Source organism: Tribolium madens, unplaced genomic scaffold (genome assembly GCF_015345945.1).
Source record: "Tribolium madens isolate multiple individuals breed KSU strain unplaced genomic scaffold, Tmad_KSU_1.1 Scaffold_1;HRSCAF=32;Tcas5.2_LG8, whole genome shotgun sequence".
In the NCBI taxonomy this organism is placed as follows: domain Eukaryota; kingdom Metazoa; phylum Arthropoda; class Insecta; order Coleoptera; family Tenebrionidae; genus Tribolium; species Tribolium madens.
This window is the reverse complement of record NW_025400984.1, coordinates 10,983,255-10,999,340: the sequence shown is the minus strand read 5'-3', so window position 1 is coordinate 10,999,340 and position 16,086 is coordinate 10,983,255. Positions and strand designations below refer to the sequence as shown.

Genomic DNA, 16,086 nt, shown 5'->3' with positions numbered 1-16,086 from the left:
GCAACAAATAAGTTTCATAGTTTCATAGGAAACTGAAATTTGCCAAACTTTTCACATCATTTTCGGGGAAAGTTTGGCTTAAATTTTAAATATTTGGTGCAACAAAAATGCCGAAATGTTTATCTCGATTGAAAAATAGAGACAGAATAGAGAACTGATTTGGTTGAATGAAAATTCATTAATCATTTCGGTTGGGTCGGTTTTAATCACTGGAATTGGATACCCAACTACTGACATTAAAAATTCAAAGTGCATCAGAAAATATGTTTGAAGTAAAACATGAAACAAATTTAGTAAAATTTGCTAAATAAAACTGTTTTGTGAGTAAACTTTTATTTAAAGACAAAAAATTTTGTATTTGAAAATTGTAGTTTTTAAAACTGCTATTTTACATTAGTTATAGAGTGTAATTTCTGTGTTTTTATTGTTAAATTACAATTTTTTAAATAAATAAAAAATTAATGTTATGCAACTAACGTTACACATGTGCACACTTTACAATCTGATTCGTTTACTTTTTACACTCGATTTTGAATAATATTGACATATGCATTTTAAAAAGTTATTTTTACAGACTACTTTGTTAACTTTATAGTATAAAAAAAAAATTCTAATTATTACTACATTATTTTTAGTTTTTTTTAATTTTACTTTAGTATTGCTAATTATTTTAAAATTTCTCCACAAGATGTCTCTAGTGATGCCAGATTATAAAATTTTACTGTAGTTCCAGAAATTTTTTTAACAAAAGGGAAAAAAGAGGTTTTTTAAAAATTTTTTCAATAATCTAGGGATTTTTTAATTTTCAATAAATATTTCAGTCAAACTTTTAAAATTAATGAATTCTCACAATTTACATAAAAACATATATCGAACTGCAAAAGGCAGTTGTAGAGACTAAAAAACTCAAAAAATAAATAAATTATAAAATATATATTAGAAATTAAATTTAAAGACAGTTAAAAAACGAAAAAGCTATATTTAAAAAAAAGTTTCTAGTGGTGCCAGATTAGAGAATTTTACTCTAGTTCTAGTAATTTTTTAACAAAATCGAGAAAAATAGGAGTTTTTAAAATTTCCCACTAATCTAGGGATTTTTTAATATTCAATTAATATTTCAGTGAAACTCTTAAAATTAATAAAATCACACAATTTATATAAATAAAAATTAATTATCTGTTCACGTTATAACTGAATTTGTTTTAATTTATTATTATTTTTTTATTTATTATTATTTATTTACTAAGATCGGCACTAAAGTAGCTTATTATACTACTCAAATAAATAAGCTTTTCCGTGTTGTTTTTGCCTATATATTTTTTGCAAAAAATTCGATTTAAGAAAAAAAATTAATATGCACCTCGGCATTATCATTTTTCGTTTCTCTTGTATTTTATTCCTAATGAAAAATAAGACTTAATACACAAAACAATATTTTATTCTTATATTGTTTATTTTATTGATTTTTTGTTGTTTTTTGTTAAACCATTTTTATGTCGTAACCTTAATGAAAAAGTGTTTTTTTATGATGTTCATGTAATTCTAGGGAATTTTGACGCTATAATCTAGGGACAAGCATTTGACCTCATCTGTCATTACTGGACGTACCCATTAAGGGCCATAATCGTATTTAAAGAAGTTATAAATTATATGTTGTTTAGAATGTGGTGATTTCCACGGACTCCTTGAAAAAAATTTCACATTCTAAACCAACATTAACTTTAAAATACCTTTAATTCGATTATGAAACTGGCCCTAAGGGCAGATGCTAATTGAATAACGCAAAACTTAATGTAAAAATTACGTTTTTGTGAAAAACTTTAAAAAAGACAAATTCCAGGGTTACTTTTTTAACCCTATTTTTTGATTTGACTTAACCTCATTCACGGGGGAATCACCAATATTTTTTTTTATATTTACAGTAAATCAATTACAGCTGTGATTCTAGATACTTTCTACTTTTTAACTTTATGTCGAGTAACATACAGAGTGCCCTTTTATGTTCCTTTTTTATATTTCATAAATAGGCAACCAATAAAACAATAATTTGAGTTTTTTCTACTGTCACTTAAAAATTACGATTTAGTATCTGATAAATTTGTAAACGACATTATTTTTGTACATTGTATTTATTTTGTAAAGTTTTCATAAAATCGTGTTTATTAAAAATTCAGATACAAAATATCTTTCTAAATGTTATGCAACCAACATTACGTACGTGCACACTTTACGTCAAATAATTTTTTTTTGTAATTTACTTTTCGTGAACATTTTTTTTGTGTCGTATTTCTTTTGACGGGTTCATAAAAACACAAATCAATCGCTGAATCGTGATTATTAAAAATACAGATACAAAGTATCTTTCTGTAACAATTGCTTGCAAACATTCTCCTTTCCTCAAACTCGAGAAAATTCAAACTTTCTTAACGATTTGAACAACATCCTCGTCACAAAGAATATGATCCAATCCGACTTTTTGCGGCTGATGCTTCACTGAAGACCCCCAAACCAAGGCACTGAAAATTTTCATTTTGTAATTTCAAACAAAACAACCAAAAACTTACTATTTAAACTCTTTCGCGATACTCCTATGTAATTTATTGCAAAAGTCTTGAATAGAGGTGTGCTCTGAGTGTAAAACCACCGGCGAATTGTAATCCGGGAGTTGACCTTTGGGTTTCGTGTAACTAAAATGAAAGATTGAGTAATTGAGGAAAAACTGAGGAGAAAAATTACATCCTAACTAATTTGAGGTACTCCCACATTTTCTCAAGCAAATCGTCGAAGTTCCATCTGTGGTGGGCCGAAATGGGGACACAATGAGGGATTTTGTAGATAATATCCAGCTCCTCAATACTAATTTGATCTAAAATTATTGCATTAAAACACCTCAAAAACGGGGTAATCCCCGAAAATACCTATTTTGTTGAGTATATAAATACAAGGGACGTAAATTCGGTTCCCCTCAATGACATCAATTAAATCATCACTGGTGGCGTCATATTTGAGAGTGACATCAGCATTGTGTATTTTATATTCGGACAAAATCGACTTAACTGTGTCTGAATCAAGCTCAGATTGGGGCACCATACAGTTCAAATTAATCCCCCCTTTATCCTTCTTTTTGAAATAGATATTGGGGGGCTGTTTATTCAGCCTCAAGCCAAACCCCTCCAACTCATGCTCGATCAATTTTTTATGGTGCAAAGGCTTCAAGACATCCAAACAGAGAAAAATCAACGAACAGGTCCGCGCCACGGCTATCACCTGCCGGCCTCGCCCCTTCCCGTCCTTCGCCCCCTCGATGATCCCCGGCAAGTCCAGCAGCTGGATTTTAGCCCCCTTGTACTTGATACAGCCGGGGACTGTCGTAAGTGTGGTGAACTCGTAAGCGGCGACTTCGGAGTAAACCCCCGCTAGATTACTAAGCAGTGTTGATTTACCCACCGAGGGGAACCCCACGAACCCCACGCGAGCGTCCCCGGTTTTGGCCACGTCGAAGCCCTCGCCGGTCCCGCCACCGCCCCCTTTGGGGGTGATCAGCTCACGGCGCAGTTTGGCCAAGCGGGCCTTGAGGAGGCCCAAATGGCCCGCAGTTGCCTTGTTTTTCTGAGTCCGGGCCATCTGGAAAGTGAGGTTAGGAATCGGGGTTCTCCATTTATTTCAAATCTACTTACTTCCGCCTCAATTGCGGCGATTTTTTCCAAAATTGTGCTCATTTTTTTCTATTATTGAACGTTTCCAACTCGGGTTTTGACTTTTTTGGTAATAAAAAACACGTTGCTTGCTTGTAATTTTGACAGACAAAAAGGCGGCAATTTTGAATCTCAATCTAGTTCTTTTTATACAGGGTGATTCGAAAAGGTTGGACAAGCTTTAACACGGTGGTAGAAAACGTTATTAGAAGCTCAGATTTGCTTTTATAATTTTTCTACAACCGTGATTTTGAAAATATAAGTGTTTAAAGAGGGCACAAATTGGCAACGCTGCAGTGAGACTGCACTCTATAATATGAAACGTTTGTTACTATAGAAACCAACTGTTGCCAACTTTAAGCGTTTTACTTATTCTTATTAATGTTTTATCTGAAAAAATTAATACTAAACTTGCATTTTTGAAGTTGGTTGATACAACATTTTATTCTGCACAGTAACAAATTCTTTATTAACTTAAGAGTAGTTTGCTATTTAGGGAAAAAAGTTTGCTCTTTTTTCATTAGAACCTACAGAATTTAAAAATTTTTGCATTAAATATTGCTTATTGCTATATTCGTCGTTAAACGAATTATAAGACTCAAAATAGTGTCCTCTTGACATCTGTGAGTTGGGCAATTCCGAATTTGCACTAATATTAGTATCTCTTTCTAGATAAGATAAAGATAAAGGACTACTATCATAATAAACTTTTGATCTATCAATATCAAAATCTTGACTATTTCGAGGATAACTTCTTTGTGATGTTTCAAAAAGATCAAAACTTGGTTCAGGTTGGTAGTGTTGAGGATTATTCCTGTAGTCAAATGGGTCATATTCCTTATCCATAGTTCTCCTAATGTAGCCATAACTATCAAAATTATCAATATTTCCCCTGTGATAAGGTTGAGGAACATCAAAGACATTCCTTCTGTCAGAAAAACTCGGTTTTGAAATATTTAAGTAAGGATCTTGACCAAAATCAAAATATTGATTTCTAACATAAGAATTCATTGGACGTTCTTGATACTCCGTTTGGTAAAAATCATCACCAATTCTTGAAAATTGTGAACAATTTTGAAAATGATTATATGATACAGGTTGTAGAAAACTATCATTGCAATAAGAGCGGTTTTGATCTTGTGGTATTCTTGGTGTATGAAAAAATCGACTTCGACAAATCTGATTCGAGTTGTTTGTATGTTCCTTAAAAGCTCTGAAATCTGAAGGTTTTCTTCGATTTAACATTATGGAATTTTGTGTCGGTTCTTGATACTCAAAAGGATTTATCATCTCTCTCGCATTGACTTCAAAAAAACTTTCTTTAACAAAACTATTCGATATATCACTTTCCACCAATCCATAATCATGTTCCATTAAAAGTGATTCAAATGAATCGTTAAATGGGTTTTCAAATGCGTTTCCCTTTTTTGTTTTTCCCCCAGTTTCAGTCTCATATTGGGAAAAATTCTTTCTTTCCCTTTCCAAATTGTTAGAAGTTGGTGTATCCTGCACATTATTAAGTGTCAAAGAAAAATCAACATCTGATTTAGGACCACGATTAATCTCTTCAGAATAACAATTTTGGTTGGCAACTCTTTTCACCAATTTTGGTTTTTCAAAAATTTGACTTTTCTCTTCAGCTGTATAAAAACTCTCATTCCCTGTTGTACTATCACTCTTCACTTTTCTATCAGATTGTGACAAAAGTTGATGATAATATTCATTAGGTGATTTAATTTCACTCAACTTATTTTGTCGTTCTCTTGGTGATATAAGTCCAAAACTTTCCAAAAACGAAATGGACGCAATATCACCAACTTTTTCCAAAATATCATTTCGTTTGTTATTTTCATCAGCATAAGCTTTGTCAGTAAGTGGAAATTCAACTTTTCCTCTTGACAAACTTAATTTTGGTCTAGAATTGAAAAAATTCGACTTGTTTTGACTTTTGTTCGATATTGTTTCGTTATGAAAATCATTCAACTGATTCAGAGATGAAGATGAAGCACGACTGGTCGACAAACTGAAAAAAATAATACAAAAACATACAGGGTGTTTTCTTAATATTGCAAAATTGCAACCACATAACGATTTTTAATTTTGATCATTACCATTCATTCTCTCCATTGGTCACATTCAACCGGTTATAACCGATTTTCGGCGAGAACTTAACTGGAGGGGAGTACGTCAAAGGCGACCTCCATGTTATTTTAGTACCACTTTTAGGCCTATCTTCCATGTTTAATTTTTTTACAGGAGGTTCATCGCTCCAAGAAAATTCTTTCTGATGAGTTAACTTTCTAGGGGTGTATTGAAACTTTCTCACTATAGGTTGGTCACACTGATATTTTATTAGTTTTAGTAATTTTTTATTAATTGAATTAATACTTGCCTCATAGTTTGTCACAAACGAATTGTTGACTTTTTCTTTGTTACCCTGAAGCTAATGTCAAATTGACATAATAAAAATAATAAAACACTTACGTTATAACTGAAACTAGCGTCACGTGACGGTGAAATATCATATTTTGAAGAGATAAAAATTGAGTTTTTAATTTTTTCACCACTGGTATTTTTGAGTTTGTTTTCGATGTTTAATTTTTTGGCTGGAGTCTCATCACTCCGAAAAAATTCTTTATAAGACATTTTTCTAGGTGTGTTTTGAAACTTCCTCACTATAGATTTGTCATTTTCACACTGTCATTTAATTAGTTTCAGTATTAGTTTTATTAACTGAATCAATACTTACCTCATACGAATTGTTGACTTTTGATTCACTCACTGGTTTGTTACCCTGAAACAAATGTCAAAATTGACAAAAAAATTAATAAAACACTTACGTTATAACTGAAACTAGTGTCACGTGACGGTGAAAGGTCATACTTTGATTTTGACGAGTCAAAAAGTGAGTTGACAATTTTTTCTTCACTTTTTGCATTCTTAGTGTTAAAAGTTATGTCACTATGAATAATAATCTTGTTGGATTTTTTATTTTCATGAAGTTTCATCTCGTTCTAAAAATACGCAAACGTCACACGTGTTGCACACTATACTTTTTCTACAACTGCATGAAAAATTGTGTCAAATAAATGATTTTCAAGTGTAGTTCGTTTTTTTTTGGAGCAGTCGTAGAAAAAACACACTTACCGGTGTTGGTGGTGTTAATTTTTTTTTACACTTCATATACATATCCATAAATGTTTGCATATAGGTCGAATTTTCGTTTCGTTTCGATGTTTTAGGTTCAGGATTTTTGACTTTTGGTGCTGTTTCATATTTTGCAGTACAATCAATACCCACTAAAACATTCAGGTAATTCACATGGGTATTAATACAGGGTGAATATAAAGTTGGAACCAAGCGGTTTTTTTGAAATCATTTGTCTTCAGAAAATAATAATTAATATAAATTAACGTAATATAAAAAATAAGATCGTTTTTTGAGAACGAAATTTGTTTTGTTTTTGAATTATGCGATTTTTTTGGTCAAAGCTGCAATTTATGTAAAAAATATGAAGTAGAAAGTTGTAATCCTTAGATCATAACCTTTATGAGAAAAATAGTTTTATAGTGGGTTGCTAATTAAAAAAAATATTTTTTTTGTAGAACTCAAAAACAAAACAAAAAATTTTGAAAGATTTTATTCTTGATAAAACCTCACATCTCTAAAGTACTTTATCGTTCATCAAAAAAATTAATAGTTTGAGTAAAAAACGTTTGGTTCCATACTTTTTGAAAATTACCCCAATCCTCACTGATAAAATGAGCTTCAATGAATTCAAAATTTTTTTCTTGGAAATCCACAAATCTAACAACGTCCGGATTTTCAATAAAATAGGAGTGACTACCAATAAAAATTATACATTTGTTTTCAGAATTTTTTTCACCTACCTGTATTTTTCATAGAGCAAAATATTATTAGAAGAGTCACCAATTAAAAGATACATCAATGAATTGCGATTAACTGTACATTTCGTTTCTAAATGTTGTGCATTTATCAATGAAACAGTTAGTTTGATTTGGGCTTTACTTTGCACTTGTAGTGTCATTTCATATTTTGGTAAATGCTGAATTTGTTCTAAAATTTTATTACCAGTTGGCGGTTTTTTATTAATTATTAATTCAATTTCTCTCGGATCGCATTCTGATATTAATTGAAAGGAAGTTTTGCCAGCATTGACCAAATGAGACGACATTACGTTCCCAATTCCAGGCAACTGTTTACTAACATAAGGCGAATTCTCCCAGAGTTTTACATGAAAGCATTTTGCTAAAATAATTGTGCTAAGCAATGCTTGAAAGCATTTCTCCTTCACTTCCAAATATTCAATCAAACCTAAAATATCATCAACAAGAGTAAATTTAACTAATTTTAGTTACATTTGACAATTCGTTCGCCATTTCGCATGATTTTCAACGTTTCTGAAAGTATGGAATGGTCACAAATGTCCAAACACCCCAGAACTGCTTGAATAATACTGAAAAAAATTTTTCAGCAAAACGTAAACACAGTTGGGTGAATTACCAATTAATTTTCATGTCCAAAGTCTTAATTTTGCCGTTAAGTGGAAACCGAATTGTTTGTCTATTGCGACATTTGTTCAACAAATTCAGACATTTTTTATCGTTGACTCGCAAATACATTTCGGAAAACTCCGAACACTTTGAAATCAAGTTGAGTATTTGTTGCAAAATTTCCCCTCCATTGATCTAAATCCTCGAAATGAAAAGCGAATTTTCCGAATTTTCTTTACCTGAGTGAACAGTTTCATTGTCTCGAAGGCGAGGTAATATTTAGCCATTGCGGCCCCCACTGGAGTCGCCTTGAGGAGGACGTCTTGATCGATTGTTAACATTCCCGCGTTAATTAATTTATTCAGCTCAATTTGACACATCTCTGGAAAAAAAAACATGAAATTGTGGCCCCCACCTAACCAGGTAATTATAACTATTACACACAATTTAATAAATAAAATAACAATTTTATTTAATTTAATTTAATAAATAAAAAGTTTGGAACCAAAAGTACTATAAAAATGTGATCATTTAACAAGAATACATTTTTTCGAAATTTTCTTTTGTTTTTTTTAAACGGCAACTATAAAATCATTTTTCTCATAAAAACTATACTTTAAGGATTACAACTATCTGCTTTATATTTAATTTTTTCAAAAAAATTTTTTCACATAAATTTCAATTTTGACAAAAAAAATCGCAGAACTCAAAAATAAAACAAAATTTCGTTCTGATAATACGATCACATTTTTTATATAACTTTAATTTATATTAATTATCATTTTCTTAAAAATAAAACCACTTGGTTCCATACTTTATATTCACCCTGTATACCTAAAAGTCTCCGGTCTATTGAGGCCGGATCCGAGCTCGGTAGGCCGTAATGTCGCGGATTTTTTTTCGCTCGAATGTAGAGAAATGTTGAAGAAAGCCAACGCAATGCGATTTCAAGGCCTGTGATGGTTTGCAAAACCACCTCAGCGTTCAAATGATCGATTAAATGTCGATGCAAATTCGATTCGATGGGTTCTAAACCGCCGATCATTTTTTCGAACTTTTCCTGAAAAAAAATCGGCGTTACGGTCGGGGAGCACACACAATGCAACATTTATTACAATTATTCAGCGCTTTATTATAATAATTAGATTTAATTCAAAACAGTGATTTTTTGTATTGAAAACGGTTTATTTTTGTACTAAACCTATGTAAAATGTTCAGGGGAGTCCATTGGTGCCAAGAAAATCGCAAAATTCGTGATAGTTTAGCAGTTATTTAATTAATAATTTTGCTATTTTTGTCTTTACCAGCGATTTTCTAAATAACTATTTATCCCAAAATTTTGTTTTTTTTTATAAGATAGGAAATTAAAAGTGCTTTCTATCAAAACTAAACATAAAAGAGTTAAAAATTCAACCAAATGCACTTCTACAGATTCAAGAGACTTAGAACAATGCAAAAAATGTTGTAAAATATTTAAAAATGTGTATAAAAGATTATATAGTTGCGTTAAAAAAAGTCGATTTTCAACAGTTTTTGTTGGTTGTTTCCTAAAAGTGGTCGAACAACTTTTTGTCGCAAAAACGCTTAAAATATAGTTTTCTGGGTGTAAAATTACGCGCTAAACACGATGCAACAAGTTAAAATACTCTACGAAGCATAGCTTTTGAGCTATTGAGTAATAAAATCAAGAATAAGGCTAGAAGTAACAAATTAACAGATTTTTACTTTTTTTATTTTGTAAATTGCAGCAAAACTGTACCTAAATGATATAATACTTTGACCTAGACATACGTAAAATGTTCCGGGGAATCGATTGGAGTCAAAAAAATATTTTTGATTTTATCAGCAATTTTCTGTTTAACGTAGGACAGTTATCTTTTTTTGTAAAATAAAAAATTAAATTTGCTTTCCAACGATACTAAACAAAAAGGACTAGCATCAATAATTCCGAAGTTATTAGCAATAAACCGCTTAGGATACCAAAAATCGCCCAAAATTTCCACAAAAATCGAAAAAATTAAAAACTTCAAAATTGAATCATTTGTATTCCTGAGGGTTCAAGAGACTTAAAAAAGTACAAAAACGTTGTAAAAATGCAAGAATTGAATTAAAACATTGTCACTGTCGGCGGCGGTGGTGGCTCAGCGGCATAAGGTCCCGCTTTCCAGCAGGTAGGTCGTACAAATATCTATCGATTGATGCTAAAGCCAAGTCAATATCTCGCAAAAAAATTGAATTTTTAAACGCCGTTACGGCGAAACTAAAGGAGATAAGTTAAAATGCTCTAAATTATTTAAAGAATATGATTATGTCAATTATTACGACACAAATTATCTTTTGCATTAATTGTGTTTTGACATGGTCATTTCTTCCTACATACTCGTGAGAATGCTACTGCTCACAAATTCTTCTAATATGCATATAATTGGCTTACTCATCTGTGTGAATGATGGTTGCATCGAATTATTAATATTCATTTTAATGAGTTTTGTAATATAGTCAGATTTTTATTCGATGTGAATTCTAAATCGACAAATCTTCCTACGATAATGACTCAATCGAATTGAGAAACACATAAAAGTGACAAATTGTTATTCATAAAAAAAGATAAAAGCAATATAGTCAAAATTTTTGGCAACCATTGTTCTAACAATTTGCAAAACTCTTGATTTTTAATTAAAAAGAGAACAAACAATTTGCTTAAACTGTGTGAAGATTCCATCACACTTTCCTATATGTAAATTCCTCATCCTCTAGAGGAGCACAACCTTGACGACGACTTGAAGGGGGTCTCATATAAAATCGCACCAGTTCTAATTTCACTCAGTCTAGTTTTGGTTTTTCGACTATTACAAAAATGAGATTTTTGCTTGTTATTTGTTTAGTTGCATCGTGTTTTGCAGCCCCCCAACAAGGATATGACGAAGCCCCTGCCCCGGTAAGTCCCCCCAATTGGCACCAAGCTCAAACTTATCAAAATCTTTCAGTACGACTTTAACTACAAAGTGGAGAATCCTCCAACAAACACGTATTTTGGCCAAAACGAAGTCGGGGACATAACCGGGAGGGTGACAGGCTCGTACTATGTATATCTCCCAGATGGGAGACTGATGACAGTTGAGTATGTCAGTGACCAAAATGGCTACGTCCCTAGAATCACATTTTCGCAAAATGGACATCCTGTACATGGCTAAACCACACAATGTAGTATAAGATTATTTATCATTTTTGTACACCGCTTTTGCAATAAATTCTCATTTTTACCTTCTCTTTTGTTGAGGTTAGGATAAGAGCTGTAGCTTCAGTATCATACTGAGGCCGGCCAGCCCGACCAATCATTTGCAAAAGGGCTGTTTCGGTATAATCCCGAAAACCACCATTAGTGTAACATTTCGTTGATTTAATTATAACCAAATGGGCAGGAAGATTTACACCCATTGCTAGGGTACTAGTAGTGACCAAAACGGGAAGTTCATTGTTACGAAATAAGTTTTCAATTGCGCGTCTTGTTTCCGGTAGCATTCCAGCATGATGGTACCCTACACCATGAATCAGGGTTTCCTTGATTTTACCATCAGAAATTTTCGATGCTTCTTCTACTAGACGTTGCTTTTGCTCCGGTTTTAGACTGATTGTCAAATGTTGAAAAATGTGTCTAGCTGTCATTTCGACGATCTTCCTAGTGCTGCAAAAAATCTAAAGAGGGAGTCATTAAATATCTAAAATTTAGTAATTTTACACACAAGTGTCGGTTTTCCGTGTGAATATTGCATCATCAAAGAGTGCAATTTGTAGTTCAAAGTCAAATCGAATTTGAAAGGAGTCGATTTTGGGGGTTCCGAATACCCCATAACGATTTTATTCAACCTAACTGGACGAAAATCGTCTGAAAATTTGAACGATTTAGATGATGTTCCAATCCACTCTGCGATATCCTCGATATTGGCTATAGTTGCAGAAACAGCAATGAAGCGGATTTTATGGTTTAAATCGCTTGTTTTTTGTATTTTAACTGATTCTTCGATGGTTTTCATCCGACAAACCTTGAAACAAACTCAAATTAAAATTTCTTGCGGATTAAGTCATACAATTGTTTCGAGAGTCGATCCTCGACACTCTTCATTGAGCAGATGAACTTCGTCAATCATGAAAAGTTTAACAATCTCGACCAAATCGAGGTTTTCTCGCCATTTGCGTGTGAGACAATCCCATTTTTCCGGAGTTGTGATTATAAGATTGTGGTTTCGGAGACTTTGGAAGTCGATATTTTCACTATCGCCGGTTACAGAAATCGGATTTAGGCCAAAATTTGAGAATTTTTTGTTCCAATCTACTAAGCGCTCCTCACAGAGAGCTTTCATTGGGCAAACTACAACAATTTTCTAAAAGAAAATAATAAAATATAAACAAAACCTACTGTACACAATTTTGAATTTTTCAGAGAAATTGGTTCTCTCACAAGCTATCAAAAGGCGAACTATAGCTAGTTCAAAAATTACCGTTTTTCCTGAACCAGTTGGGGCAGAGACGACTATTGATTGGTCTATAATAATATTTCCGTGGTAATAGTTATTTGTATTACAAGGGAGGAAAGCATTTTCCTCCAGTGTAATACATATAATTTTTCCTACGACCCAACAAGACAAGTTAGGGTGGAAAAACTCACTTTCCGTCAGGGTCGTAGAAAAATATTTTTATGTAGTGTTAAATAAAATTACCTGCGTACAAAACTTCGTCGATTAGTTTTGATTGAATGGGATTAAAACAAGGATATTCTGCAAAAATTTCTTGATAAGGGTGAGGTATTTCTTCAACAGGCCTCAAATCATTAAGACTAAAACTTGTTTACTATTAATTAGTTATAATTATTATACATATAGCCTAATTTCAAGGTCTTACAGTATTTTTTTACTATCAAAACAATTGATTATTAAAAATTCCACACCGTTATTTAAATTATCCTTAAATTGGATGTGCTTTAGAGCAAAACAATTTTAATGATTTATTTGTTATTTAATGTTTGTATTATTTATTACAATGCCAAAATTGAAATAAATTAAATGTCTAATCTTTCTAGTGACAGGTGACGGAACATAAAATGACACCAGCCGCCTAAATTTTAATGACGTAAAAAACACCCATTTCTAGTCTACGCCTATGTTTTATGACGTCACAAACGCCTGATTAAATTTAATTAAATCAAAAGTAAGGGTAAATTAATGAAAATTAGTTATGTAAGTAATTATTTTTATCAATTTTTGGCAAAAATGCGAAAAACTTACCACCTCCCGTTGTCAAAATTCGATCCAGATTCTCTGAGATTTTCTCTCAAAATCTCAAAATTATTTCCAAATGTTGAATTTCGGGCACACATTTTAACACCAGCAAATTAAAAAACACATCAAAAACGTAAAACAACTTCAATTTGTTGATTTTTTTCAATAAAATGAACACAAAAGTCACACCACTTGACGCTTCTTTTTTTTTTCTATTGTTGGCAGGTTGATTCAGTACACACTTTGATCCACCCCATTGAACAAATAAAAAATTTATAATAATTGAAAAAGTTTACTAATTTGAAAACAACAACCTAAAAAACGCACCAAAAACGTAAAACAACTCCAATTTATTTTTTTTTTCAATAAATAAATGACAACTTGACAACTTTTTTTTTCTATTGTTGGCAGGTTGATATAGTACCCACTTTGATCCACCTAATTAAACAAATAAAAAAAATTATAATTTAAATAAAGTTCAACAATTTAAAAAAAGTAACTTCAAAAACACATCAAAACATAAAACAACGTCTATTTGTATTTTTTAAATAAATAAACACAAATTTCAAACCATTTGACGTTTCTTTTTTTTTTCTATTGTTGACAGGTTGATACAGTATCCACTTTGATCCAGTTAATTAAACAAATTTAAAAAAGTTTAAAACTAGTATTGTGTTTAAGTTTAAATAGAATTAATTTAATAAATTTTAGCTTGAATTTCCCCCCATTTGGCAAAATTCCTGCGCTTGGGCAAACGGAGTTCGCCGATCGCGGCCGAAACGTGTATTGTGTTTCAATTTGTACGATTTAATTCCTAAATGGTGAAAAAATCGTTATAAAATCCAGTTGAGTTGTATTTTCCACACCCTGGGACCATGAAGACCGTAATTAAAATCGACTCGCAAGAGCAGAAAGTAAGTTTTTCGAAAATACTAAAGTGAGGTTATATCAACTTTGTTTATACCCAGGAAAACGTTAAAAACACACGAAAAACCCTCAGAGTGCTCCAACAGACAGCCACCGACAAGGAGAATCTGGCCGGGAGGATTCCCACCGAAAAAGACAAGTCAATGTAAGTAAAAACACCAAAAGTGTCGTTTTAACTTGAGCAATTCTAGTCTCCGACACAAACATCTGGAAGACAAGGGGGTACAAACTGGTGAGAGCACAGTCACTGCTGAAGATTTGACCTCGGAGGAGCCCAGTCCTGAGTACTGGAAGAGACTTGCAGAAAAGCGGGACCAACTCCTAAATGAGAGTTTCGAGGAGAATGAGCGGCTGAGACAGGCCGTTGAGGCCCTCCAGGAGGAAAACAAGATCTGTAAGGAGATGTTGGACGAGTCCAGGCTTCTAGTCGAAGTCCTGCAGGTAGTTTTTGCCCCATTTTGGTCATTTTCTCAATTCATTTTCACACAGGAAATGTTGAGCGATGCTGAGACAACTGAAGTCGCAGAAGAAGCGACTGAAGAAACAAATTAGAATTTGTCACTAGTTTTTAAGTTTAATAAATCTTTTCATATTAATAATGCGAGTTTTATTGACAAACCTACCCTATCGTAGTAGGCGGAATCAGGCAAGTGTCATTTTTTTTTGAAAAAGTAAAAATCACCAAATTTTGCATTTGAAGTGAAAATAATAATTTTTATTTGATAATTGAAAATGACTTCTTTTAACACAAGTGTGACCGAAAGTACACAAAACGTGTCACGAGGCGAATCCCCAGGCGTAAGTTTTGCAGTAAATCGATTTTACACAAGTTTCATCATTTTTTTTAGAATTCTCCATTCTCTTATTTTTTCACCGGAACCGTTGAACGTGTCTTAACGTGGAACAGAATGCTTAAACAACCTTGTTACTTTGAAGTCATCGGTAATTGCAATTAAATTTCACATCAATGCAAAATCGTTCATTTTTCAGCTTCAGTACTTTCGTTGCAAGAAGGCGCATTTGGCCAAAAAACCGTCCTCCTGAGGGACAAAAAGGGCCCCATTTTGCAAGTCGTCTACTATACGTGCTACGACATTGACGAAAGCCCGATAATTGTCGGTCAAATGTTGCGGTATTAAATTTAAATCGTTTGAATTGTGTTGTTATGAATTTTTACAGGTGCGTTGGCTACATGACCGGGATCAACACCTTAACTGCTGTTAGCATTAGAACAGCAACCCCCGATGAAGTTACCACCTTGAAACGCTACTGCTATATCGGCGATTTCACCATATCGGGGATAATCAACGGAGAAAACCATAATTAGTAATTATGTGAATAATTGGTTGCCTATGTGTCAGGCGTCTTAAAGAAAATACCTTGTACTGTCTTAGTTTTTTGATAGAATATGAATAATTGGTTGCCTCAACACTAGGTGTTTTTTCTTTAAATAAACGTGTTTTGTCTTTGATTTTTTTAATTTTATGACTAGGAGAATTATTAGAGAAAGCAATAATCGTAGTTTATTTAAAAAAAAACAACCAATTCCATAGTAGCAAATTTTATTAATTCAAATGGCAATGTCTCCTTGTAGCATCTGAGTAAAGTTGGTTGCCTATGCATTTAGAAATTAATTTTGTTAATCATTATTATGAGTGTAATTATATGAACACG

At 32.4% G+C, this 16,086-nt stretch overlaps 5 protein-coding genes across 5 annotated transcripts; 3 read left to right on the top strand and 2 right to left on the bottom strand.

The window, feature by feature from the left end:
- Positions 1-2,319: 2,319 nt before the first annotated feature.
- LOC123003621 (GTP-binding protein 128up) lies at positions 2,320-3,837 on the bottom strand. The gene is made up of 5 exons (XM_044396501.1): positions 3,678-3,837; positions 2,919-3,624; positions 2,737-2,866; positions 2,565-2,687; positions 2,320-2,516 (listed from the first exon to the last, which is right to left on the bottom strand). Exons 1-5 carry the CDS (start codon positions 3,717-3,719, stop codon positions 2,414-2,416), a joined length of 1,104 nt encoding a protein of 367 aa, XP_044252436.1. The 5' UTR covers positions 3,720-3,837; the 3' UTR covers positions 2,320-2,413.
- A 350-nt stretch (positions 3,838-4,187) lies between these two features.
- LOC123003638 (probable ATP-dependent DNA helicase HFM1) lies at positions 4,188-13,611 on the bottom strand. Its single transcript, XM_044396530.1, has 19 exons — positions 13,492-13,611; positions 12,928-13,043; positions 12,627-12,752; positions 12,298-12,578; positions 11,953-12,252; positions 11,474-11,905; positions 9,044-9,269; positions 8,449-8,591; positions 8,220-8,404; positions 8,075-8,172; positions 7,586-8,030; positions 7,438-7,538; positions 6,843-6,994; positions 6,536-6,709; positions 6,445-6,489; positions 6,180-6,392; positions 6,088-6,132; positions 5,807-6,036; positions 4,188-5,718 (listed from the first exon to the last, which is right to left on the bottom strand). Exons 1-19 carry the CDS (start codon positions 13,581-13,583, stop codon positions 4,188-4,190), a joined length of 4,935 nt encoding a protein of 1,644 aa, XP_044252465.1. The 5' UTR covers positions 13,584-13,611.
- Positions 11,044-11,469, top strand: LOC123003639 (pro-resilin-like). Its single transcript, XM_044396532.1, has 2 exons — positions 11,044-11,147; positions 11,197-11,469. The coding sequence occupies exons 1-2, from the start codon at positions 11,067-11,069 to the stop codon at positions 11,401-11,403; spliced, it is 288 nt and encodes a 95-aa protein (XP_044252467.1). The 5' UTR covers positions 11,044-11,066; the 3' UTR covers positions 11,404-11,469.
- A 599-nt stretch (positions 13,612-14,210) lies between the features above and the next one.
- On the top strand, positions 14,211-15,011 carry LOC123003883 (geminin). Its single transcript, XM_044396922.1, has 4 exons — positions 14,211-14,399; positions 14,454-14,557; positions 14,604-14,853; positions 14,902-15,011. The coding sequence occupies exons 1-4, from the start codon at positions 14,361-14,363 to the stop codon at positions 14,962-14,964; spliced, it is 456 nt and encodes a 151-aa protein (XP_044252857.1). The 5' UTR covers positions 14,211-14,360; the 3' UTR covers positions 14,965-15,011.
- A 72-nt stretch (positions 15,012-15,083) lies between these two features.
- LOC123003968 lies at positions 15,084-15,883 on the top strand. Its single transcript, XM_044397055.1, has 4 exons — positions 15,084-15,210; positions 15,261-15,354; positions 15,403-15,544; positions 15,592-15,883. The coding sequence occupies exons 1-4, from the start codon at positions 15,145-15,147 to the stop codon at positions 15,737-15,739; spliced, it is 450 nt and encodes a 149-aa protein (XP_044252990.1). The 5' UTR covers positions 15,084-15,144; the 3' UTR covers positions 15,740-15,883.
- The last annotated feature ends 203 nt before the right edge of the window (positions 15,884-16,086 follow it).

Excerpts from the sequence above, each read along its gene's own strand:
- LOC123003621 (XM_044396501.1), bottom strand. The coding sequence starts at position 3,719 with ATGAGCACAATTTTGGAAAAAATCGCCGCAATTGAGGCGGAA. Across the intron at positions 3,625-3,677 it reads TCGCCGCAATTGAGGCGGAA|ATGGCCCGGACTCAGAAAAA; the intron begins GTAAGTAGATTT and ends CTCACTTTCCAG. Across the intron at positions 2,688-2,736 it reads TACCTCAAATTAGTTAGGAT|TTACACGAAACCCAAAGGTC; the intron begins GTAATTTTTCTC and ends CTTTCATTTTAG.
- LOC123003639 (XM_044396532.1), top strand. The coding sequence starts at position 11,067 with ATGAGATTTTTGCTTGTTATTTGTTTAGTTGCATCGTGTTTTGCAGCC. Across the intron at positions 11,148-11,196 it reads ATGACGAAGCCCCTGCCCCG|TACGACTTTAACTACAAAGT; the intron begins GTAAGTCCCCCC and ends AAAATCTTTCAG.
- LOC123003638 (XM_044396530.1), bottom strand. The coding sequence starts at position 13,583 with ATGTGTGCCCGAAATTCAACATTTGGAAATAATTTTGAGATTTTGAGA. Across the intron at positions 11,906-11,952 it reads CACACGGAAAACCGACACTT|ATTTTTTGCAGCACTAGGAA; the intron begins GTGTGTAAAATT and ends CTCCCTCTTTAG. Across the intron at positions 5,719-5,806 it reads ACCAATGGAGAGAATGAATG|TTTGTCGACCAGTCGTGCTT; the intron begins GTAATGATCAAA and ends TATTTTTTTCAG.
- LOC123003883 (XM_044396922.1), top strand. The coding sequence starts at position 14,361 with ATGAAGACCGTAATTAAAATCGACTCGCAAGAGCAGAAA. Across the intron at positions 14,400-14,453 it reads TCGACTCGCAAGAGCAGAAA|GAAAACGTTAAAAACACACG; the intron begins GTAAGTTTTTCG and ends GTTTATACCCAG. Across the intron at positions 14,558-14,603 it reads ACCGAAAAAGACAAGTCAAT|TCTCCGACACAAACATCTGG; the intron begins GTAAGTAAAAAC and ends GAGCAATTCTAG.
- LOC123003968 (XM_044397055.1), top strand. The coding sequence starts at position 15,145 with ATGACTTCTTTTAACACAAGTGTGACCGAAAGTACACAAAACGTGTCA. Across the intron at positions 15,211-15,260 it reads CACGAGGCGAATCCCCAGGC|AATTCTCCATTCTCTTATTT; the intron begins GTAAGTTTTGCA and ends CATTTTTTTTAG. Across the intron at positions 15,355-15,402 it reads TTGTTACTTTGAAGTCATCG|CTTCAGTACTTTCGTTGCAA; the intron begins GTAATTGCAATT and ends TTCATTTTTCAG.